Raw genomic sequence first — 25,473 nt, 5'->3', positions numbered from 1 at the left:
AGCTACCACCAAGAAGATGATCTTGAGGGACTTGTGCTTCTGGAAACCTCGGGCATGAAGCAGGGTCTTGATTATGATCGAGTAGCAGACAATCATGGTGATCAGTGGCAGGAAGAACCCCAGGGTCATCTGGGTGGCAAGAACCACAGTGGAAATCTCGTCGTCGTGGTACCCACAGATGGACTTGTCGACGTGACGGACACTGCCGTAGAGGACCTGCGGCAGAGAAACCAGCAGGGAGACCACCCAGGCGGACAGGCAGATGGCCTTCCCCCAGCTCTTGCGCTTGGCCTGCTGGTTGTAGGCCTTGGTGGCCTGAACCACTGCAATGAAGCGGTCCACAGTGATGCAGGTGAGGATGAGCATGGACGTGTAGAAGTTTTGAGTATAGATGCCCAGCAGGGTTTTGCACATGACCTTGCCGAAGACCCATTCGTGGATGCCCGCGTAGGCCCAGAAGGGCAGAGTGCAGACAAACACCAGGTCGGCCAAAGGCAGGTTTATCAGGAACACGTCTGTCAGGCTCTTCGGCTTCTGGTAGAAGATGTACGTGACCAGCACCAGGGAGTTCCCCAGCAGGCCACAGACGAACACCGCCACGTACATGCAGGGCAGGAACAGCTTCCTGAACTGCAGGAAGTGTTCGTGCGCCTGGCCGCTGTCGTCGGCGGTGTCGAAGAACCCGGGGTCGGCGTAGTCCTCGGTGGTGTCCATGGTGTCTGTCCTGATGAACCCCTGAGAGTGAAAACACAGGAGTGTATTCAGGGCTGAGGATTCACGCCTCCAACCTTCCCACTGTCCTGTTGCCCACATTCAGGGGGCAAATAATCACCTCCTAGACCCCGCCGCTGGTCTCCGTACCCGCACAGCCAGGTATACAGGTGATGGCCAGTTCTATGGGGAAGTAGCTCAGACAGGACAAGAAATTCTCCGGATCCCACCCACGTGGGAGACGGCGCACGACTGACCCCGCGCACAGTCCATAAACTCCCGCGCTGACTGAGCAGAGGGCCCCGTGGTGAGATGGAGACAGCGCCCTTTCGGAAGAGTGGCCCCTGCCCATGCCTTGCAGCAGCTGCCCACCCACCCGGTGCCCCGTTTTCTGTTAAATTGCACCCCGCACCACCCCCTGGGGAAGCCGAGGCACGTGTTCCCCATCCAGGGCGTTCCTGGCGGCCAGGTGTACGGGGCACAGCCAGGACTGCTCGTGCGGGATGGGCACCCTGCCTCTTCCTGCCCTCAGCTGCTTAGGGACAGCTGATGGGAAACGGCGTAGGAAAGCACGTGGCCGCCCACACCTTAGCTTGGCTTAGCTGGCTTCCGGACCTGGGAGTTGGAGTTCTCACACCCCGACCTCAGCTCTCCCCTTTATCACTTGCCACCGTTAAGACATTCCACCAAGACAGCCTCGTTTCCTGAAGGCTTTTTGACCTTTGAGAATCTCTTAAGAGGTAGATGTCCCCAGTAGGGGACATTGTTTTAGCTTTTATGATGAGCAGTTTAGGGCTGAGGGGTCCCTTCTACCAAATGGAAGAGCTGTTCAAAGTGGGACGCCCGCTGGATGGGCTACCGCAGTGAGGCCAGTGGCCGGCCTGGCACCGAGGCTTGTGGCAAAGCCCAAAGAGCTGCTGCTCTTGCTCAGGGCTCCCGGCCCTTCAAGGCGTCTGTTCCTTTTGACCCTTCTCCCTGCCCTGTGACCCTGCTGAGGACTACAGCCAGGACGTAGAGGTGGTATAACCCATGGCGTGGGAGCAGAGGCAGCTGCAGTAGCATCGATGGGCCTTGGAGGGGCAGGCCACTGCCCTGCAGAACCACGGCACGCAGCGGCTCATCCCCAGTGACCCGGCGTCATGCCCTGCTAGTGCCTCAAGAAGATGCTTTAAGAGGAACAGGCATTTGGGTCAGCAGATTGGGAATCGCAGCCGGCCAGACGAGGGCATGTGAAAGGAGGCATCATCTTCCTAATCCACTCAGACTTAATTTCCTGACGAAACTGTCAGCCCTGGTGCTGCCGCCTTGGTCCTTCCTGGGGACAAAGCGCCCTTTATCTCCAAGGAAGGACCTTGCCTTTGGGATAAGACTACTTCAGAAAAGGTCCCTGCCCCTAGACCCCAAACCGTTAGCTCTCTAAGAGTGACAGGCCAGCCAGTGGGCATTGTGCCCCACCAGCTCTCCGGGCTGCTTGGTTAAGTAGGTCAGATGACGGTATGCATGTGTCACTGCTTCACACTGGGACAACTTTTTCAGTCATCATTTAGAAAATGAAACAGACGTCTTTGCTTTCCTTAAGAGTAACGTCAGATCTCCATTATTGCTTGACTTACTTTTGCTTGTTTTTTAAAAAATCCGATTATGGCTGTCATTGGACCCTTCCACTGACGTTACATGTTTCTTCCAAGGCCCCGTGCAAATTCTTTTGTGGTAATCGGCGAACTTTAATAATATGTTAACAGATTTGAACTGCATAGTTCTGTGCTGATAGCATAAAAAGTTACTTTTCCTCCTAGAGATGTTAAAACCATTCATTTATCGTCTATAACCAAAGTTTCATGTAGATGTCTGAGATTTTTTAAAAAGTAACATACGTCTTTGAAATAGTGTAAATGTTTGATAAAACATAAATAAGCAAATTATAATTCAGACATTAGTAGAGTATAACTAATGTATAGAAAGTGCTTTTAATAATTGAAAAATGCAATACATTTAAATTGCTCAGAAGAATGTAAACACCAAGTAAATACGCAAAGTTAGTATTGGCTGTTACTATTACAATGGATAAGTGACAAAAAGAATGTAAAATTAATCATGAGTCTTAGCCTGGATCGTAAACCCTTTTGAGAATTTTGAAAAAGCCACAGGCCTTTTTCTCAGAAATATGTACGCACACACCTGCAATTTTGGGGGTTCGTGAACCCTTTTGACTCCATCTGCCACATGTTTAAGAATCCATGATAAGCTATGGAATTTTGACTGTATTTTTTTTTTCAGGCAAGGCAACCCTTGGCTGACCTCACAGATTGTAAGGACCTTGTCAGCTTATAATCCCTTATTTTTTATTTTTTTACACCTACAGCATCTGGTCTTCCTAGGTGGTCTCCCATCCAAGTACTAACCAGCTCCGACCCTGCTTAGCTTCCGAGATCAGACAGAATCGGGCTTGTTCAGGGTGGCATGGCCGTAGAATGACTGTATTTTTTAACAGAGAAATGACCAGATTTTATCAGCAGTTTACTTCTGGCTGATAGAATCAGGGATGACTTATTTCCCTCCCTCCTTTATATATGTTTATATTTTCCAAAATTTCTATAGTAGTATATTTACTTTTTTTTTTTAAGAAAGTAAACCATAATCTGAGACAGCAGCCCGTCTTATAAAATGCAAAAGAAACAAAAACAGATTCTTCAGTGAAAAATATCGACAGTGACCAGAGTCTCCTTGTCTCCCTGGGAGGGTCAGATTGTTCATTCCTGCCAGTACCATTAGCTTTCAAGCACTGTGTGCCCAGGATCTTGGTAAGTCATGTTCACAATCCTCTAACCCTCAGCAAACCAGCAGAGGTGGCATTATAACCAAGAGCAGTTGAGCTGTAAAGCCTGGGCGTTTTACACCAGACAGCCACAGGCAGGAATCCGAGAGCTCTAACCCCCTGGAGTTAGTCTCTTACCTATCGAGAGAAAGGCAAATGACTCACCAGTGGAGATACTTTGTCAGTCTGCTCCAGAGTTTAGCCTTGGCGCAGCAGCGTGGTGTGCCTCTACCTCTCTGTGATGTGGTCTGTATTTCCGCTGATTAGTTTTTAAGAGCTCCCAGTGCTCTTAACAGACCCAACCCATCTTGCAGATCAGAACCCACATGACCTGCCTGCATCCATGTAATTTGGGAGTCAACAGTAGGAAGCACTGGCTCTGATACTGCACACCTCCTTGCAGTCTAGCTGGAGACTTAGTCTTCTGCCAGGACCTGAGAGGGTTTTTATTGGTAAACCTGGCTCTGGCAGTCCACTGAAGGTGGCATCCGCACCTTCAAGTTATTTCATTCACTAGTCATACGTCTCTGGAACAGTTGGTTTGGGACCAGTGCAAAGTCCATGCTGTGGCCCGGGTTCCGTGTGCGCATGCAGCCCCAGCGTACGTGATAGCTACTGATCCTCACAGCAGCGCTGCGGCGTCGGCGTCCCCATTGTATTGATGAGCACTGAGGACTGTGGTCCAAATAACAGCCTCTTACGTGCACAGCTGGTAATGGGCTCTTCCAGGACCCAAACCCAGGTCTGTCGCTGCCGGCTGATGAGCTGGGTGGCTTCCAGGTGATGGGTCCGCCTGAGGGCCTGATGCAGCCCCGCCTCTTAAACCCACACCCCTGGGCCCTCGGCAGGTCCGCTTATCCTGGCTGGAATCACATATCCTGAGGCTGCCCTCCCCATTGCTGGAACTCGCCAGATACCAAACATCTCGATCACAGCACAGTTCCAGTTGTTGGTTTCCATGATCCCGAAGTGCTGACACTTCTGGGAGGTGACCCTGGAAGGCAGGGGTTGGAGGAGCGGCTTCCCTCTGCCTCGTGCCCCGTTTCTGCTTTCCCCAAAGCCGCTACCCTCTTGCTGGGGCACCAGGCCTCTCGCGCCTGATTCCATACTCCCATCAACCTGCTCCCCGCAAGGCCGGCCCTCTGCCCCACCTGCTGGGCAGCCCCTCTCCTGTGGTCCTTCCTAAGGGCCGGTGTCAGGCTTGGGAGCAGGGGCCAGAGGCAGCTCCAGGGTCTGGAGACTAATAACAGTCCTGTTGGGATTCGCGCCCTGGCCTGGGCGTACATTTGTCTGATCCTGGTCACTTCGAGACGAATAAGCAGATTAGAGAGGATAGCTCACTTGCCAAGAGCACATTTGTCCCCAGGACTCACCCAGGATCTGACTGACTGGTTCTTGTACTACTGTTTCTGAATATGGAGCTCCCCCAAGGGGGCTGCTAAAAGATCTGAAGACGTCTACTGGATTTTCAAGTCTTTTTTGAATGAACTAGTTCAAACTCTCTTTTCCACCAAATGAGTCCAGATGAATGAGGTGTCCTCTGAGGACTGGAACCGTCAGGCTGTAGAGCATGGGAACCTCTAGACTGATGAATGGATGGCCTAGTGGGTGGGTAGAAGGGGATCAATGGACAAATAAACACGTGAAGAGGCCAAACCAAAAGCTGGAGGGGAGATGGGCCGAAGCACCCATCCTTCTGAAAGAGACCTTTCGTGGTAAGACATCCCTTTAGAGTGAGCCAGACTGACATTCTATGATCTTCAAGCTTTGAGAGATGAGCTTTTCCCAGGGATAAGGCAGCCATGCCATTTGGGACCAGTTCCTTGAGGCAGAGTGAGAACAAACAGCCTGAGCCTCGTCGGACATCCTCGGCCGTGCCCTTCTCTCTTAGCTGTCACTTGTGCTCTGCAGGGAAACCCAGGCCTCAGGCTGGTGCTCTGCACAGCGGTGTGCCCGCATGTGTGTGCTGGGGGGTGGGAAGCGTGTATTTGAGGGAGCAGGATCGCGTTTATTGTAAGTCTTCTCCAGTGACAAATCTGCAGGAACAGATTGGAGAAATGGAAGCCGTTCATAATTTGCGGGCCAGAATTTTATTTCAGCTGCTTCACAAAGTGCCTTTTGTTACCTGCCAATCTGTAGTGTTCATTGTTTTAAGAGCATTACTTTTTCTTTGCAACTGAACTCTAAATTTCTTAAGGGCAAGTAAGTACCCAGTCGTGTGGATTTCCCCTCGAATACTTAAACATTTTCTCAATAGACTTGAGGAAAGAATCGCAAAGGGCAGCCCTGCGTGCTGCAGGTTTATCTTGGAAGCCAGATTGTGTTGGCCTCACTTTTCCCGAACACCTGACACATTCTTGAGCCAAGACCTGAGTCGGGGTGTCAGGACCCTACTGAGGCAGTTACTGCTGCTGGCAGAAGAGACTAACACTGTAAGGCACTGGTGGCTGAGGAGCTGTGGAGGATGAGTTAAAAGGTCCTAAAACACCAGCCTAGCAGAAGGCAGCGCGTTGGGCGTGGCTTGCTCAGAGGTGCCCCCAGGCCTTGGTTGCAAAAATGAGCCTGCATGATTTGCCTGTTTGTGTCACCGTCCGTCCGTTACCAAGTAATCAGAAATCAGATTACCAGAAGTGTTCTTTACTTGTTTTTTAGGCAAAAAGGACACCAATGACTAAAAGAAGAACTAGGAATTTAATAGTAAAATAAAAAGATGCCCCCGATCCCACAGTGAATGGTCCACAGCATGACTCAGTCCAGCCTTCCAAACCGTGCTGATCAGTAGAGCCTTCTGTGGATAGGCACAGTGCTGTCCTAACTGTGGACACTGGCCTGTGTGGCTCATGCAGCCAAGGAGCCAAGTTTTTCTTTTTTCTTTTTTCTTTTTTTTTTTTAAATTTTGATGAATTTGAGTTTCAGTAGCCAAAAGAGGCCAGCAGTTGCTGTATCGGACAGTGCAGTTGTAAACCAAAGACCTCTGCAGTTCAGACTGTCCACAGATAGAGACTGAGCTGGGGGTCTCAAAAAATAGACCCCATGCGATTGGGCAGAGCTCCACTTCTAACTGTGGGGCTTAGCGAGGCAGAGGAGTAGACGGAGCCCTCTGTGGAAGGCTGTCAGCAAGACACTAGAGCCATAGCGGATTTCTGGCCACCTTCTCTGGCCAGTCTAAACAAGCAGAGACTCTGCTCCCCAGATAGTCTGCAGGATTGAAGCGCTGTAATTAAATGAAAAAGGCGAAGGCATTTTGATTTGCGAGAAGAAAGTACTATAGATTCCCGCTGTAGAGACCAGGCTGGAGGGACCCAACCCGTGATCCCTCATCCAGGCAGGCGTGGACCCCTGGACTGCATTGCCGGGGACTCATTGTCTGCCTTGTCTGTGGTCACGTCTTTATTCTTACTTGTTTTTAAAGTGGAGCCTAGGTCGTGTCCTTTGTTGGGCGCATGAGGCAGGTAACCACCTTAGCCTGAGGCATGTAATCCAGTCATTACTGAGCACAGGCTGTGTGCAGGCCAGGTCACGGGGACACCAAGATGACCACCCCCCGGGGCAGAGCAAGTTGACACATGTGCATGCCTCAGGACAGGTTCTGCCGGACTGGCCATGGGCTTAGGGACAGAAACTCAGCAGTGAAAGGTGACATGCCATCAGCCGTACGAGGCCACAAAGCTAGTAGTAAGCTCCCATTGCCGGAGCACGGGGAGGAGAAAGGCCACCTGTGGACAGTGAGTTCGTCTCACATCTTTTCTAAGAAAAACACCTCGGTGGCAACGAGGAAATGGCTCTGGCAGGAGATAGGCTGCCCCCTTGTGGCCTCGCCTCCCATGTCATTCTCAAGCTCTCATCCTTTGACATCTAACACAGTTGCTTGGACATCTTCTGCATCCCACAGTAAGAGATACATTTTAGTGCACGTGTGTAGACTAAAAGTCAAAACACGAGCCGCGTGAAACAGTATTACCCTCACAACATGCAGTATGCTATTGCATTGACAGTTTCTATTCCATTTTTTTTAATGTCGGCTGTAAATAAATTGATTCACAATCCACTAAATGGGTCATGACCCACAGTTTGACAATCCACTGAAAAGAAAACCCTGCCCCTCATTGCCTTCGAGACCGCGTCACCCACCCCTGCCCACTCAGCTCCCTCATGCAGCGCCTCAGCCAGGACCGGCAGGGGTCTGGGGGACCCACTCTGGGAATCATCTGCCTACAGGTAACTAACTGGGTTGTTGAGATGGTCGGAGGAGGAGGAGATGCAGGAAGCGAGAGAGCAGTTGATTAGGACATCTTTTAGCCTAAATGTAGGAGGGTCGAGAGAACCAGCTACAGTTGTCAGTTTGTTTTAGCGTATGTATTCATCTTTCTCATTTATGGTGTTTGCACTTTGGACAAGGATAAAAGCAAATGAAATAAAGTGGGCCTGAGTGGCCTCGGGCCGTCTCCTTCCCCTGGGCCACGCCTCCCTGGCTTGTCAAGTGGTGGGGGGCGGTGGTGGTCAGACTAGTTGGTGTCTTGAGCTGCTTCTTGCATTGACATTCTAGGATTCTGTTTGTCCCAGGGCGAGGGGTCGGGGGTCTGGAAGCCAGTGATTGGAAGAGCAACAAGGAGGAGGTCAGAGGTTGGGGCTGGGGAGGGAAAGGAAGGTCGCGTGACAAGGCTTACCCTTGGCGGCGGCCCCTTCAGGACGTGTTCTTGCTCCGCGTTCCCCAGGAAGATGGGACAAGGCCAGCGGCAGGGAGCTGGCGACCAGAGCGACCCCACCTCTCGCCCAGCCAGTGGGCTCCCTAAGGTGCCTTCTCCGAGCCCGCTGAAAATGGGAGTCTTCTCAAGCCCGCAGAACCGGCGCTCCATCTGCTTCTATCTCCTCCCATGCAAAGAAAAACAAGTCCCACAGGAGGAAAGGGCTTATCCAGAGTCGTCACAATTAGTCATAAAGCCAAGCCTGGAACCCCCTTGCAGCGACAGTCACTCCCATCCCCAAGGAGCTGTGCTGCCTTTCTACCCTCTGGCCACAGTGAGCTAGCAGGAGCCCCACTGCTCAGGGCTTGGGGTGCTCAGCCCCCGCAGGGCAGGGTGCGAAGATGGGCTGTCCCACCTGTCATGGGCTGTACACACACAGCCCCAGCAAGGCACCTGGCTGGTGCTAGTGGTCGTCTTATTATCTAGGCAGCCCCGGAGGCGCCCAGTGCCAGCCCCCACCACCACCACCACCCCGCAGCAGCCCCCCAAGAGCGTCCTCCCACAGACAGCTCCCATCCTCAGTACTCCAGCAGGAGACAGGAACGAGGCTGAGAAACGGGAGCTGTGTGGCAGAGGGCAGCTGCCAGGCCTGGTGGGGAGCAGGTGTGATGTCCAGGCCGTTCGAATGAAGCCAAATCTTGAGTGCAGAGATTTCCCAAGTGGACAGAGGCCCCTGCCCTTGCAGGGCCTGTCCTTCAACACAGGGGGCCTTGTACGTTGGCAGCAAACAGTCTGGGTTTGTGTCTGTGAAAATCCTGTTTGAGGTGAAGGAGGCCACAGTCTGTCTTTGGGTATGGACCTGCTAACCTAGCATCTGCCACTTCATGTGTGACTCAGGGTCTTCCTCTTTCAAGGATCTGTCCTTGATTCTTTCCTCGAGTTCGTCAACATTTCCTCCGCCCTTTTCTCCTGAATTTACACTAACGATTTATACTCCCATGTACGTTTCTTAGCCAGTAGCCCCAAATCTCTGTGGTTCCTGCAGATGGCAGTGGCCGATGGCCGTGTGCCATCCAGTATGGCAGGGAAAGCTCACCTGCAGCGGCTGCTTTCCAGGGGCTCGTGCTCCAGGGGGAGGTGAGACCCAAAAGCAATAAGCAAGGCCCCACGTGACTAGCGCTGTCATAGGATGGCTGATGGGGGTGTGGGGTGGAGGAGCATAGAGAGTGGGAGCAGACTGCAAATGCCACCTATTTTTAAGACCCTGGAGTGAAGCCACCTGTCACCTCCCCCAGACTCGTATCAGTGAGGTGCTTTTGAGGCCGTTGTACTACATGTCTCACAGATGTTCCCGCCCCCACAGTTGAGTGACAGCCAGAACGGGCTTAGACGAGGCTCACTGAATTTTGCCAACTCTGAGCCACCCCTTTCTGCATCCACATGGACAGGGCCTGGGTACCTCAGGTGGACCCTCCCAGGCCTCGGACACAGGAGGTAGACTGCAACAGACTGTCCACTGCCTCTCCCTGCGGGCGGTTGCGGTGCCAGCGCCTCTTCCTGTGGAGGGATGAGCATCTGCCCCCACCGCAGTGGGCTTGGCGGGGCCCTCGCCTGGCGGGGCACGTGAGCAGCAGTGCAGTGCGGTGATGAGCTCCACCTCCAGGCAGAAGCTCTGCAGCACTAGGCTCGGTGGCTGTGCCCCTTCCTGTTTCCGTGGGGTACGGACCCTTCACCCCTCAGGGAGGAGCTTCGGGCTATGAGTACCCTCCCCGTCGTGGGTCAGCGCACCGAGGTGGGGTTATGGTGAGACTGCTTCAGCCTTTCCTACCCACTTCTCGTTGCTCAGTGTCAAGGGTCACTCTGCCAGTTAGGTTTTCCAGAGGACGTTGTTCCTTGTACGGCTTTAGATTCGGCGTGTGTGTGGGGACAGGTGAGTTCCGTTGCCATCTGGAACCAGAACCCCCTCTTTTGTATTTCCACTGCCCCAGAGGTTATAGTAGGACCTGCGCTCCCCTGAGCCCTGGGATTCAGGGTCTGCTAGTTGGCGGGGGGCTGCGGAGCCCTTCCCCGGCACACCAGGGCGGCACACCAGGCCACAGCCCGGAAGGCACCCTCAGCCACGCACGCCAGTTTTCCAGCACAGTCACGGCTGTGCTCTGGGCGGGTCTGGGACCTGGTGCCCGCGTGAGCGTGGACGTGGACGTAGAGATCGCAGGGTCTGGATGCTCGGTGTCAGCTGGCTGACCTTGCGTGTGCCACTGTGTCTGCTGGGACCGCCTTCCATTGTGAAAATGAATAAAGGACGCCTCCTTCCTTTTTTCCTTTTTGTGTATGACAAGGAAGGCGATGCCCTTGGGGCCCTCACCCAGAAACACGGGGATCATTATAGCCAGCTAGATCCTGTGGCACAAGGGTACCTTCCGGGCCCTCAGCCATTCCTGTCACTGTCCTTTTGGTTAAGGCCACTGGAGAAGTAGCCACAGAATCCCCTCTAGCCATCTTTGTACCCCAAGCAGTGGGATCCCTCCAGAACTCCTGTCACTCACCACCTTTGGGCCAGTCATCCCCCGTCGCTCATTTATGAAACCTCGTTAACCGCTCCTCACATCCCTCTTTCTCACTGTAAGAACCTCAGCCTGGCCACGCTTCTCCCCGCTCCACGGACGATCCTCCTCACCTCGTGACTGACAGATCACCTCCTGACCCGCCGTGGCGACGGAGACACTCCTGGGGAGAGACTGACTTCCCATAGTGCTCCGAGGGTTCTCACGTAAAGGGCGGAGCGGTAAACATCGTGCTGGGTGTGTGGCAGAAGCCCCTCGGCCGTGGGCCACATCGGCCCGCCCGACTGGCTGAGCTGCACATTTTCTCAGGCCTGCATTTTAGCCAAGAACAAGACTAAATGTTTACACTGCTGGTAGTTACGCCCTTGGAGTCACGGTGACTGGAATGCTGTAGAAACGGCGAGGCTGCCTCAGCTCTGATGAGGACAAATTAATAATTGCTCCTCTGTCCAGAAGTTATTAGACGCCACATGCTCGCCTTCCAGACTTACTCCCCGGAGACTCACGAAAACCCCCTCACTGATACTTCTGCCAAGAACACTGTTCTCAAAGGAACCAATAACCGAACCTTATCTTGGTCCAAAGGGATGTTTTTCTAAATCATGATCTAGAAAAACTGTGTAGAGATGTCCAACAATTGGCCCCAAGAAGTGAAAGATAAAATTGGAAATGTAATAACTGTTGGTTTGATACAAAGAGAACTCTGGTTTGGGCCAAATAACAATCCAGTTCAGCCAGAGAGTCTAATATTCCCATTACCGTGATACATGTGTTGAATCATTGGTCTGCGGATAAAACGATAAGCTTTATGGATTAGTAAGGCCACACAAAGTGCCTACGTTCCTTGCACACCTGCCCAAAATACAGTCCGAGGAAACCCGTTCACACTGCCCGCATACGCTTTAACTTATCCGACAGACCAAGGTTTGGGGAATGGATTTCGTGCAGCTACCCCATCTCATGGAGAGAAATGTGTTTTAGTCGTGGTTTCTATGTCTTCTCACCGGGTCGAAGCTTTCCCTTGTAGGCAGACTACTGCCTCTTCTGTGGCTAAATTCTGGGGACCCCCACCCTTGATCTTCATAGTGACCAGAGAACTCACTTCACCGGTCAGGTGGTTCAACAGGTCAGTGCTACTTGGCGGGTGGAACACCAACTGTGTTGACCAGCCCTAACCCTCAGCTGGACACACAGACGGAATTATTAATTGGCAAAATGTGCAGAACCCCTTCAGATGCCCTGCGCCACCATGAATCCTCTTAGATCTCGGGCCCGCCCCTTGCAGAACTCGTAAGCGCTCGCGCTTTGGGATGGTCACAGGTTGCCCGCTGCTCCTGCCTCCTGACCCACGCCTTTGAAAGGGAGCTCGCGTTAGTATCGTCAAGGCCATGTCGCTTCTGCTGCAGGTAACCGCGCTTCGGCAGAACAGTTTCCACAGCACGCTCCCAGGAGCGGGAGGCCTCGAGCATCGCTCCATGTGACCCAGAGAGTCTGGCTGTTGGAAAAGATATTCCCAGAAGACTGTCTTCAGCCTTGTCGGAAAGGTGCCTGTGAGGTTCTGCTAAGTAACCCCCATGCTGCCAAACTCCTGGGAACAGACTCTTGGATTCCGTGTCACGTCTCAGGAAAGCACCAAACCCCTCACTGGCCCCACACACCAACCAGTGACCTGAAAATAAAGATTTTCAGGAGCTGAAGCAGGTGACCGCCGTAGGAGACAGCTTTCCAAAGATGACCAGGCCAGGCCTGCGCACCGTCTCCCCGACTCCCTCTCGCTTTTCTTTCGTTCTCTCTTTCTTGGAAAGACAGTGCCCTTATCTGCCTTTCTCAGTCCCTTAAAAAAGAGGGGGACCTCCTCGACTGTCACCCAAAGTTCACAATGTTGGAGACCCCTTGGTCTTACCTGTAACCAGTTTCTCTCTGGTCGCAGATGCCGTCGTGGACTGTGCCCGCAAGCCTATAGACGTCACCTTCCGGGTTAGGCTAGCTGGGTGTTTCTGGGGCCAGGTGTTCCCATACCTTGTTCCAGCCTCTCCCAGGGTAACCATGCGAGCTCAGTTCAACCCTCCGTCCTCGCTAGTTGGACTGTCTTTGCTCCCCCATGTTCTTTTCCTTGTCTGAGTGTGATGTGTCTCCCTTGGGAGATCACCCAAGGGAGTTTGCATCGCCCAAGGATTTGGGAACAGGTTTACACCTCTTTGCAAGGATTTTAAAAAAGGCCCCTTTGGGAAGGGATGGCCTGTCAGAGAATGTCGTGTTAATCCCTCTAACCCACGGCTTGAAAGGGTCGATCAGGAAATTCCAGCCGATGACTCTATCAATAACCAGACCTTAGCCGGAGTCCTCGGTGCTCCTCAGTGCTCCCCCTGGTTTCGCTTTTTCTTGCTGCGGACAGCATTTCCCATGGGCATTGAGTGCTTTAGGCAGCTGGCCACGTGGAGGTCAGTGTTTATGGGGACGTTTGCCTGTTCCTGTTAACCTTCGTAAAAAATCAGAGGCCCCCATCGGTCCCCTCCATTAGCCTCTGTAGCCATCTTAAACACGGACGCCACGGAAGCCAGTGAGAAATCACCGTAACCGTGAACTCTGTTCTTCTCCAGTGAACTCTTGTTCAGAGCAGCCCTCCACAGTACTTCCAGGGGATGTACGTGACTCCTGTTTTTCTCCAGTGAGTCAGAGCAAGTGCCAGTGAATGCATCATGAGAAGCCTCTTCCTGACCCTGGGAAAACTGGCTGAATCCACAGCCAAAGCGATAGCATCTCAACAACGATCACTTGATTCTGACTCAGGTAGTTTTAGACAGTCACGTGGCCCTTGACTTATCTGCTTGCTGAACGAGGAGGCGTTTGTGTGATAGCAGGCACCACCTGTTGCACACGGACGAATACCTCTAGAGAGGCAGGAACTCAGTTAAGATCGGGGCCAAGCACACTGGTTATAACAAATTTCCCTTGACACTCTTTTGATCTTTGATTTATTTAGCTGGCTGCCTTCAGGTGCAGGCTCCTGATTTAGAACCGTCGTACAAACCGGATTTGTCATGGTACTTTTTTTTTTTAACTATGCTTTGCATAATTATTTTTAAGTTGTAGCTATACCTGTTGCCTGTCAAACCTTTGTAGAAACAATATACCAGATAGGGTGATGACCAGCGCTTCAAGACAACACTTAGGACTTTGACAGTTGGGAATTGCCTAAGAGTGCTCCCACCTACCCTACCTTGTGACTCAAATGAGAGGCCCCTGTCACTGTACTTTCCCTCAGATGAGGGACATGACGACCTGGAAAGCCGCTTCCTGGCATCAAGGGACGAAACCACTGAATGCAGAAAAACCTGACTCTTGATCAGTGAGGCTTTCGAGGAATGATCTTGCTCCAAAGGGAGAAATGTGAAAATAAATAAAGGAAACCTCATTTTAAATGGAGTCAGGCAGCCCTCGCTGCAGCTTTATAACCAGCAGGAAGAAGAAAGCTAAGAATTATTTTGAGAAGGGAGGACATTTTTCACATGGGAATTTCATCTGCTTTTAAAAGAAGGACGATCGCTCCCTGCCCCAGCGGCTGCAGCCAGTGAGAAATCACCGTAACCTTGAACTCTGTTCTTCTCCAGTGAACTTTTGTCCAGAGCCGCCCTCCACAGTTTCCTCCTAAAACCTAGTAAAAACTAACCTTCCTTTTGTCTCTTCGGACTTTCCTCTGGTTCCCCATAGCTTCCTTGTCTCAAATTGTAATTCTCTGCTATTCATGAATAAGCTCATTTTGCTGGGTATAATATAACTGGCTGTTTTATCTTTGAGATCGGTACCAGCGAGGCCCCAGCTGTGCACTGTGTTCTCGAGTGGAGGGTGTGTGTGGGGCGAGGTCCATGCCCACCTCGTGTGTCCTGTACAGTGTCTAAGCAGCGTGGGCCTGGGCTGACTACTTGGGGCACAGTCGGGAGTAGGCGGGGTGGGGGTAGGGCAGAACTGAGTTCACGCAAGGTCATGCAGGGCGTGGGGGCCAGGCTGGCGAGAGGCGGGAGTGCATGCAGGGGCAGTTTGGGGCTTAGTGACCTCATCACCCCAGAGATATTTAGGGAGAGCTCACCAGGGCTGCTGAGAAGGGGGTTCTCAGAAGGCCACATTTCAGGAAGAATCCCTCTGGGTGGGAAAGCATCTTCATTGATATCTTCCCACAGGGGAGAATCATTTTCCTTTTCTGGACCTAGTTTCCTCTTTGGCAGAATTGGGAAGCAGAGCTGGTTGGGCTTGAGGTCCCCGAGATCATATAAGCCATTGGCCAACCTGGATGTGGGGCCCGGCGGGATGAGCACTCAGCTGGAATCAGGGTGTCTGATTTTGGCCTCGCCTCCCAGGACCTGCCTGGGCCTCTGCGTTCCCATCGGTGAAGTGGGGGACTTCAGTCTACCAGTATGTTCCAAGGATCAGCATTTCGGTAGGGGTTAAAATTAAAACTGTTCCGTGGTCCAGTGAATCTGTGAACGCTGGAGTTAACGCTGAATAGATGTCTTTGCCGCGGGGCTTCTCAGAGCCTCGAGTTTACTACTCCAGAACGCTGTGACTTTCTAGACGAGTATGTGGTGCCCCCTCCCCTGGCACTGGTTTCCCACAGGGCACCCTTTGGGGACCGCGGTATGCCTGCGCTGAGATTCTCCGCACGGCTGGCAGTGGGCGGTGAGGGAAACAGGAGGCGTAGCTTCGCACTGCCTCCTTTGCCCATGACTGTCCCACGGCCTCCCTCTTGGCTCACACCCACTCCTGTTCCGTCTGCCCCGGGGGCCTGTTCTTGTTCCCCAGAGATGGGCCGGAGTGGGTGCCCGGTCGTGGATGGGTGCTGAGAAGGCGGGGTCCGTGGTGCTGCCACTTGCCCTGTGGCTGTAGCTCTGCCGGTGTGGATGGGTCGGGGTGTCTATTTGCCTTATGGCCCCCTTCCCGCACCCCCCGGGAAGACGTCAGGGAAATCGCTGCAGCCCTGTCGTCTTTTCCCCGTCCCTTGGCCCTCTGTGCATGGCCTCCCGGGCCTCTGTCCTGGTCCCTCTGGGATCGAAGTGTCCCCATGTGTCCTGAGGTTAGCCGCCTGACTCCAAGACTGAGCCTCGGGATATAGGACCTTATGTGCTGGTGGCTAAATGGCTGTGTTCTCCTTCGTGATCTTTCAGGGACACCACGTCAAACTCACTAACCCCTGAGGACACCGAAGACATGCCCCTGGGGCAGGACGCCGAGATCTGCTTGCTGAAGTCGGGAGAGCTGATGTGAGTGCAGGTCCCTGAGCGGGACTGACCGGGCGTTGCATCTGGGGCAGAGAAGCACCGCAGAGCCGGGCCTGCCCGGTGCCAGGGCCGGAAAGCACCCAGAGGCTCCGACTTGGCACTGGTGGTGGCTTTCAGTTGGTGCTTTTTATTCTTTCACTTAGGTATCACGTACGGTAAAATTTCCCCTTTTTAGTGTACAATGCTTGGACTTTAAAGATAATACAGCGTAATTACCAGTCACCCTGCCGGGCCCCACGCCCAGCTCAGCCTACAGCTTCTGTGATCTCGGGGACCTCAAAGCCCAACCAGCTCTGCCCCCCAGTTCTGCCACAAAAGAAACCAGTGTCCGGAAAAGAAAAGTGATCCGCCCCCATGTGACGACTCTCGAAGATACAGACCAGTTCCATGCCCCCCACAGTTCCCCGCACCTCTTCACAGCCATCCCTGCTCCACCCCTATGCCTTGTATTCCTTTTTGAAAATAACCGTATTGTTTTCTTACCAAAAAAAATACATTTTCATTGTAGAAAATTAGGAAAGTAGAAATAAGCACATCGCATTGGTATATAGCCTTCCAGTCTTTTTATACACTTATACTTGATATTTTTAACGTAAACATCTTTTTAAACTTACTATTGCGTGAGTGTTTTTCCATAGCATCCTTTTTCTCCAGTGTTGTATCCAGTGGCTGCATAACTGCAGGACAGCCATTGAGTAGGTTCAGTCACTCATCACGGATATTTATTCAGGTCCTCCGACATGCCAGGCACTGTTCTAAGTCCTTAGAGTACATCAGTGAACAAAACAGAAAAACATCCCTGTCCTTGCGTTCAGTTTATGGTCCAGCAGGGGTTGACAAACAATAAACATAAGTAAATAAATAAATCATACAGAATGTTAAAAGGTGGTGCTGGCTGTGGGAAAGAAGCGGAGTAGGCTAAGGGGAGGGGAGTTTGCAGTTTTACACAGCGACACTAAGCAGGTAAGACTCGAAGGCGTTTCCGTGCGGTGTCTGAGGGGAAGAGTCTATGCAAAGGCCCTGGGGCAGGGGCCTGGCATGTTCAAGGGCCAGGGCCAGGGCAGCTGAAGCAGAGAGAGCGAGGGAGACCTAGTAAGGGAAGGACGGGCGTCCATGTCACCTCAGACCTCGCTGGCCATCGTGAGGACTTCGGTTCTCAATCTGAGGAAAGGGGGAGCCCCAAAATGAGATTTGGGACAGAAGAGCAACTTATCTAATTTACACCTGAAAAAGGATCACTCTGGTTGCCATGTGGAGAATGACTAGGGAGAGATGAGGGTAAAAGTAGCGACACCAGTAGCTTTTACATCTATGATGTGAGTCCTGTAGACCAGGGGTCCCCAACCCCTGGGCTGTGGACCGGAACCGAAGCAAAGCTTCATCTGTATCTGCGGCCACTCCCCAGCGCTGGCGTCACCCTTCAGCTTAAAAAGGATCACTCTGGTTGCCATGTGGAGAATGACTAGGGAGAGATGAGGGTAAAAGTAGCGACACCAGTAGCTTTTACATCTATGATGTGAGTCCTGTAGACCAGGGGTCCCCAACCCCTGGGCTGTGGACCGGAACCGAAGCAAAGCTTCATCTGTATTTGCAGCCGCTCCCCAGCGCTGGCGTCACCCTTCAGCTCCTCAGATCATCAGGCATTAGGTTCTCATAGGAGCCCTGGTTCCTTGTGCCACGAAGGTCGGGGACCGCTGCTCTAGACAATAGGCTTCTTTTATTTAAGATTATAATTGAGCAGAGATGGCAATCCCTTGATGTGTTTTTATTAGCATTTCCTTTGGGGAGACTGAGTATTGTCCTTTCACTGACCAGGTGGTGTCTAGAAAGGTTAATAAGACTAAAGGCATAAGTCAAATAATGATGCAGGGCGAGGGTTCTGGAACATAAAATTATGAAATGGCCCAGCATGGCAGGGCTTTCTGCCCCAGTAAGCGACGCGTATGTGGTCATGCAGTGACGTTTCATGTTAGAGCAAAGACCTCTTCCTCAGTGAACCCCTCTGATTCTCGAAAACTGTAAATATTGGACAAAGCCTTTATTACCATGTTAGAAATGAAGCTTAACACATAGAAACATGTTACATGGAATTAAATCCTCACGAAGCTGAGAGACTTAGATCAGAGCTGTTCTTTAGAGCACCGGGGTTTTTTAATCATTGATCAGTCTTCTCATTAGCATGGCTTTGGGGTATTTCCGTCCATCCCCACCGTGTTGGGGGGCAGACAGAACGCTCGGCACCTCCGCTTACGTGCTGCGCAGTCTTGGGCAGGTTACCTAACCTCTCTGAGCTTTAGTTTCCCCCCTGGTGTTAGAGGGGACAGTCACATGTTTTCTCCGTGAAAGGCCATTTGGTGTAGTAGAAAGGTGATGGCTTTGGGTCAGACCTGTGTGGACCTGGATCAAGGCTCTTAATCTTTTACACACGATCTTCCTCCTGTGCGGAATGGGAGCAAGACGCTTCCTCACGTAGCCGCTGAGATAACACGGAAGCCAGCGAGCAGAGGGCCTGGCACGTAGTGGCCAGCACCGTCCCATTTCACAGTTGACGGGACGAGACTGGCCCAAGGCCACACCAATTCTAAGCGGTAGCCCCGAGCAACGCGCTGCCTCTGGAGGGACACAGCAGGAGGGGGCGCCACTCGGTCTCCAGGGGCAGCGCGCGGGAGACTTCTTGTTCGTGTCGAGTTCATGCCTGTGTATTGTTCGTACCAGTCGGGAGGCAGGCAGGGCTGTCCCTGTTTGCAGATGAGGAGAGCATCAGCCTGCGCAGGTAAGTGGGGCGGGTACTTATCTGCGCAGGTCCCTCTGGCTCCACACGCGCTTCCCCACATCACACTGGGGTCCTGCAGAGGGACTCACCGAACACTTTAGACTTTTAGAAAAGGCTCTTATCCACCCAGTGAGGGTTAGAGCCTGGGACACAGTCCCCAAGAAGCCTTTATCCCCAAGGTCGTCATACCAGCCCTGCATGAGAGAGTCTGGGTGTCGCAGTTAAGAAAGGTCAGGGTCTCCACGTGGACTCTGCGTTTCTCTGATGGGTGTGTTTCTGCCGGTGCTGATCAGATAAAAGGGGAGACGGGGCGCTGGAAAGAGGAGTGGGGACAATCGAGCAACAGGACAGGGAGAGCCGCAGAGAGCCGATGCCTCTGCACTCACTTCCTGTCCCCGAGGGCCTTGTGGGCACCACGGCAGCTCCGTCCAGGCGAGGCTTGTCATCCGTGTTTTCCACCCATGTCCCCGATGCCTAGAACTATGCCAGGCGCATAGTAGGTGCTCGGGAAACGTCTGGCCTGAGCCGCGCATCCAGTTTTCTCCCATAATTAAGCATGTTGGTCGAGGTCACCCGGGGCTCATCTTCTCAAGGGCCCCCGGGGTCTCTGGCCACCTCTGAGCCCCAGGCCACCTGACCGGCAGACCCAGACACTGGGCCCACTTCGATCAGATCCCTCTCTGCATTTGTTCTGTAGGATAAAATTGCCCCTCACAGTAGAAGAGATCGCCAACTTCGGGGAAGGCAACAGGGAGCTGTTTGTACGGTCCAGTACCTACAGCCTCATCCCCATCACTGTGGCCGAGGCGGGCCTCACCATCAGCTGGGTCTTCTCTTCCGACCCCAAGAGCATCTCCTTCAGCGTGGTCTTCCGCGAGGCAGAGGACACACCACTGGATCAGTGCAAGGTAGGGCCGGCTCCCCGCCCGTGGGCCCTTGCCGTGAGAGAAGCCAGGGTGGGAGAGCCTTCTGGGACGCGTCGTGCAGAGCAGGCCGAGCGCCTGGGCTTGTCCAGCGTAGGGAAGGAAAGGCCTGGACGCTCAGGAGAGCTGTCTTCAAATGTCTGAAGGTCACTCCTTAGTCAGACAGCTCCATGCTGACCTTGGGGTAGATCAGTAGGTGAAACTTGGAGGAATACAGGAGTGTGACTCGGTTTAAGGATAATTTTTTAACAGAGCCATGCAGAGCGAGAATGGGTCACGTTGGAGTGGGGGGTGACTGAGATCTCTGCCTCTGGTTAGTGGAGTGTTCAGAATCTCACCTTGAAAACGTCAGTAGAGACACAGCCATTGTGTCACTAGGGCGATTGGGCTTAAAATCTTGGTGGCAGATATCAGTTCATAAACTAAGACGTTCTAAGCTTGGAATGTGGACTGTGGCCCAGACCACGGTTCTCAGCCCGGACACAGGCCGCATAGTGCAAACACACAGGGAGCTTTTTAAACCCACCGTGAGGCCACACCCCAGACCACTAAATCGGAATCGGGGGAATGGGACTCAGGCATCCGTGGGCAGTGCCAGTGAGCAGCCAAGGTCGTGACCCACTGGGCCAGATGGAGGGGAGGAAGCTGGAGTGGAGAAGGCGGGGTGCAGTCCAGAGCACAGGAAGGTGAATGGGACCCGTGGCGGCTGATCAAGTGTGTGGCGAGGAAGCAGGGGAGGGTGGGAGCCCCGTGCCTGCTTCTGCAGGGAGAGGGTGCAGGGGGAGGTAGGGGGAGCTGGCCTGGGATGGTGAGGACAGCCAGACATGCCGGAGGGAGCTCAGGGCTGTTGATACGGTCACCAGCACTCTATTTTCCAGGAATGACAAGAATCACGATAGTGACCAGCAGTTTGGAGTCATGTTAAGCAACACTTCTGTGATGTCTTTGTGATAATGTCCATTTGTTCCTCACATACGTGGCCCCCAGGGTGGGTGCCCTGGGCTCAGTGCAGGCCGGGAAGGCCCGGGGCTGAAGGAGGACCAGCTGCTGCCTACGTGGTGGCGTCCACGCGGAGGAGCGGCTGTCCACGTGGGCTTGCTCTCCTGCCGCCCTGCCTGGTCGGGACCTGCTCCCCGTGGGAATTGCTTTGTCATTTCTGTCCTTCTCAGATTCCCTCCTGACATGTCCTTCTAGGCCCCGAGCTGGCCTTATGCATCGGAGTCTCAGGTTCGTTTTTGTTTGAACACTGCTCTGCCTTCTGCTTTCGGGGGCTGGCAGCCATGTCACCTCCCCAGCTCGGAGCCCTCCCTGCCTGAGAGGTTGCGAACCTCCAGCCGGGAGGTCCTGGGCGTGCAGTCCGAGAGTGGGCTCAGGCTCCCCTGCGGACTGTGCATGGGGAGGGGGCCTCACCTGGGCAGGTCTTCGTCCCCGCTTGCGGGTGGGGAGACTGATGCGCAGTGGCAGCGACAAGGCCTCACTGCCAAGAACTCACACCAGCACCTGTGCCCCTCACCTCACGTCCCTGTTCCCAAGGCCCGAAGCACCTAGCACTGCGTCTGCCCAGACTAGACACTGGTGGGCGCTTGCGGCAGGGCGGGAGGGAGGCGACTAAATCAGGTGTCCAGGCCTTTGCTGTTCCACTGCCCACATGTGGCTGAGCCATGGGCCTCCCCCCTTGCTCAGTCCCTCCCCTGCCAAGTCCTCATGTGGTTCCTGCCAAGAGCTCAGGGTCCCGGGCTGCGGTCCTCATCTCTGGCTTCCAGGAGGCCTTCCGGGGGTTATGCTCCCAGTGTCCTTCCCACAGCGGACGCCAGGGGGCAGAAGTTGCCCGTCTATGGGGTGAGCGAGCTGGGTGCTCAGATGCGCCTCTGCCTTCACAGGCCTGTTGTCAGCAGGCAGCGGTGGGTGGCGGTGGTTATTTCTGCCTGAGGTCCCCCAAAAAGACATCAGCCTGGCGAACCTGTTTCCAGGCACACATCCCCAGCATCTGTCCTGGGGGCTCCCCATGTGATCCCCTGACCGGCCTGGGCCTTATGAGAAACAACAGGATGCCGTGCCAATTACAGCTCTTAAGTTTCACGATCGGGGAGGTGCAGACACAAGGAACCATGCTGTGTGCCCGTAATCCGTTCACAACCACTTACTGAGCTGCTGCTGCACACTCAGTTCCCCCGTTGGGGACAGAGAGAAGGGACGATGTGATCTGCTCTTGCCAAGCCCCAGTGTAATCAGAGAGACACCCTAGTAAACAGACAGCTGTGATTCCGGGTGGCGTCATGATCGGGGTGGGTGGGCTCTGGGGGGGTGCCTAAGAAGGGCACCTAACCCATCCTGGGGACCAGCGATCAGGGCAGGAGACCCCCGGGCCAAACCAGGAGAAGCATGTGGGGACACGGGTTAGAGAAGCAGCTAGCCAGGAGCAGCACAGCGGAAGGCTGGCCCCATCTCTAGTGGCCCCTGTTAGACACTCCCCACCCTGAGCCACCCTCTCTCCAGAGTGACTTCATCAAGGTCATGGCTTGACACCAAGATTAGAGATGGTGAATTTGGGGAAGGCACTTGATAAAAGAAACAGTACATCAAAGACTTGAGGCTGCCCACGTGCAGAGCGGTGGCCTGATGCCTGGGGACAGTCAGAGAACAGAACACGGACCCTGCCCTCCCTCCAGGCAAAGGACCCACATTTGGCCCGAGAAGCTTGATGGCCTGCCCAGGGCCACAGAGGGAGTCAGGGGAGGAACCAGACTCAGAGCAAGGACTTTTAACTTTTTATTTTTTTAAGTAGCTTTTTCGAGATATAATCCACATACCATATAAATCACCTTTTTAAAACATACAATTCATTGGGGTTTTTTCTAGTTGTGCAGCTATCACCACCATCTACTTTTAGATCACTTTCATCATCCCAAAAAGATCTCTAGACCCATTAGCAGTCAACAACCCAGCCTCCACCCCAGCAACCTCCAGCCTGCTCTCTGTCTACGGACTCACCCGTTCTGCACATTTCGTGTCGGTGGAATCACCCAACATAAGGACTTTGTGACCGACTTTTTCCATTTAACCTAGAACCCCTGCTTTGTACCAGGGCCCCAAGCCGCTGTAGTCCCCAGGGAGGTCAGTAGAGCAGACTTGGGATCGTTTTGCAGACACATCACATAAATCAGGGCATGGCCACTCCTGCCCCAGAGGCCGATGGGAGATGTCCCCAGAGCTCACAGTGGAGACCTGTCTTCAGAGGCCCCTGGCTGCATGAGCTTTGATACCAGAGCCTTTGTTAATCTCCCTGATTTTTAAGAGACGTGTGTGTGTGTGTGTGTGTGTGTGTGTGTGTGTGTGTGTAGGTATGTAGGTATGAAAAATTAGCAATGAGAAAATTTTACAGATTTTGACCATGATTAAAAAAAAAACAAACCCATCTGGAATGAACAAAAAGTCTACAGAATAGGATGTTTTCAAGAAATGAAGAGTAGTATTTCAAACCTCGCCTCTTCAGAGGCCCTGCCTTAAGGGGCCCTTGGTTGTGGCTCTGTGATCAGGCCGTGACTGTGAAGGTGGGGGCCGTGGGGTGCACGCGGCAGCCTTCCCCTCCGGCAGCTCCCTCCTGCGCGTGCGCTCACTGGCGCGTCTCAGGCCAGGCTCCGAAGTTTTAGTAACAGACCCACCTGCTCCGCCGCCCAGGATTCCCAGTCCCCAGGGGAATTAGAATCCTGCGGACCGTTCATGGAACTCAGTGAGATAAGGTACAGAAGTGGCCGTCACAGCCCACACGTAGTAGGTCCTCGTGCGTCTCTGTCCCCTCCAAACTTGTCTTAGGGCCCATCCTGCTCCCAGCGCCACCACCTTCCAGCCAGAGCGAGCCTGCCGTGGGGACTCCCTTTCATTTCTCTGACCCGTGTGTCATTTCGTTTCGAAATATTTTGGGATTTTCCAGAGATCTGCTGTCTATTTCTAATTTTGTTCTGTTGTTAGAAAACACGCTGTGTATAACTCGAATGCTTCTAAACGTGAGTGTTTTTTAACAGCCTAGGGTATGACCTGCCTGCCGGATACTCCGAGTCCACTTGGGAAGAGAGTGCGTCCGCTGCTGGGTCGGAATGTTCCGTGATATCAGACGCAGTCGGTCGATAGCGTTGTTCAAGGCTTCTCTTTCCTTGAGTTCCTGTCTGCTTATTCCCTCAGTTATTGAGGGAGGTCGAAATAGCCAACTGTAATCGTGAATTAGTTCTATTTTCCTTGTAATTCTTCCACTTTTTGTTTCATGTGTTTCGAAGCTCCATTAATCAGCAGCATAAATGTATAAGATTGTTATTTCCTCTTGATGAATTGACATCTTTGTCATTATGAAATTATCCCCGATCATATTCTCTGATATAAAATCTACTTTGATATCTATGTAGTCCATCCGGCTTCGTTTTGATTAGTGCAAGCCTGGTGGGTATTTTAACATCCTTATACTGTAACCTTATACTGTATCTTAATATGTAAATTAACATTTTTTGTAGGCATGATGGGGTTGGGTCTCGCTTTCATCCAACCTGATCATCTCTGCCTTTCAATTGGGATGCTGAGCCTTTACATTTAGTGGGGTTGTTGATAAGGTTGCGTCTGAGTGTATCATCTTCCTCTTTGTTTTCTGTTAGTCCCATCTGGTGCCGGTCCCCTCTTCCTGTCAGAGCAGTAAGCTAGGACAGTCTACGGCTCACCTCGTTCTCTCTGGGATCCACTGTCCTTCGTTGCCTGACGTCCGGTGTCTTGAAAACCATTGTTTTGTGTAAATCCGGGGCCAACAGGGGACAGCCAGACAGATGGATTTCACCTACGATAAGCCCCAGCTTCTCCACATGGCGGGACGCTCTGGCACTGCCATGGTCAGAGGTGGCCAGGGACCACTCCTTTGGGGTGCAGACCAGTTCATGACTCCGGATAAAACTCGTGCCTACAGCCTGCCCCCTCCCAACACACAAGTTATCTTATCAGCAAACCCACGGCATGTGGCAGGCGCCCCACCACTCCTGGGGGCCGATCCCAGCCCGGCTCAGCTTCGACCTCAGCCAGGGCCTCCCTCCCCGCAGTGAAGGGTGTGCCCAGATGACTCAGGGGCCTTTCAGCCTCGGCGATGACTTCTCTCTTCTGCTCTTCCTCCCAGGTCCTCATTCCCACGACCCGATGCAATTCCCACAGGGAGAACATCCAGGGCCAGCTCAAGGCCCGCACGCCAGGCATCTACATGCTCATCTTTGACAACACCTTTTCCAGGTAGGGGCCACCTCGTTCGTCAGCGGCCAGGTCAGCCACCTGCCGCCTGGTCTCAAGAACAGAGATAGACATTAAAAAGATTATTCAATTATCATTTAATTTCTCAGTAAACAGTCCTTTGATTTTAGACCCCTGTCCATGGTGCTCCAGCGTTGTAACGCACAGGTCGATGCAGAGTCATAGCTCATGCTGGGTGTCCTCGGCCCTCTGCTCTTAGTGACTCACTTAAGCCCCGCAGCATCCTCATGCAGTAGGGACCATCTTCCTCCTCATGTTACTCCTAAGGCACTGAGGACCAGAAGGATAAACAAGTGACACATCTAAGTCACACAGCTAGCGATGGAGCTGGATTTGAACCTGGGCGGCCTAGCTCCAGACTCTAGACTCGACTGGCTGGCTCTTCTGCCTGTCTCTGGTGCAGGTTCTCACTGCTCAGCCCAGAGAGGGGCTCAGCAGGTACAGTGGGAGGGGGG

The 25,473-nt window shown here is 53.1% G+C and overlaps 2 protein-coding genes and 1 pseudogene across 3 annotated transcripts in view; 1 reads left to right on the top strand and 2 right to left on the bottom strand.

Annotated features, from left to right (window-relative positions):
• Nucleotides 1-8,123, bottom strand: part of CXCR6 (C-X-C motif chemokine receptor 6) — a 15,475-nt gene extending 7,352 nt beyond the window's left edge. Inside the window, 2 exon segments of the mRNA XM_006914859.3 lie at nt 3-735; nt 3,692-8,123. Of these exon segments, the coding sequence (XP_006914921.1) occupies nt 3-714 (712 nt within the window). The 5' untranslated portion in view covers nt 715-735; nt 3,692-8,123.
• Nucleotides 1-25,473, top strand: part of FYCO1 (FYVE and coiled-coil domain containing 1) — a 76,368-nt gene that overhangs the window by 45,525 nt on the left and 5,370 nt on the right. For both annotated transcript variants that reach the window (XM_015591735.2, XM_006914860.3), the window contains exons 15-17: nt 15,935-16,030; nt 19,519-19,729; nt 24,891-25,000. In XM_015591735.2, the coding sequence (XP_015447221.1) occupies nt 15,935-16,030; nt 19,519-19,729; nt 24,891-25,000 (417 nt within the window). The remainder of the gene's footprint in view (nt 1-15,934; nt 16,031-19,518; nt 19,730-24,890; nt 25,001-25,473) is intronic.
• Nucleotides 3,065-3,183, bottom strand: LOC112482090 (annotated as a pseudogene).

Source organism: Pteropus alecto, unplaced genomic scaffold (assembly GCF_000325575.1).
Source record: "Pteropus alecto unplaced genomic scaffold, ASM32557v1 scaffold156, whole genome shotgun sequence".
Classification (NCBI taxonomy): domain Eukaryota; kingdom Metazoa; phylum Chordata; class Mammalia; order Chiroptera; family Pteropodidae; genus Pteropus; species Pteropus alecto.
This window is presented reverse-complemented; position numbering and strand designations above follow the sequence as displayed.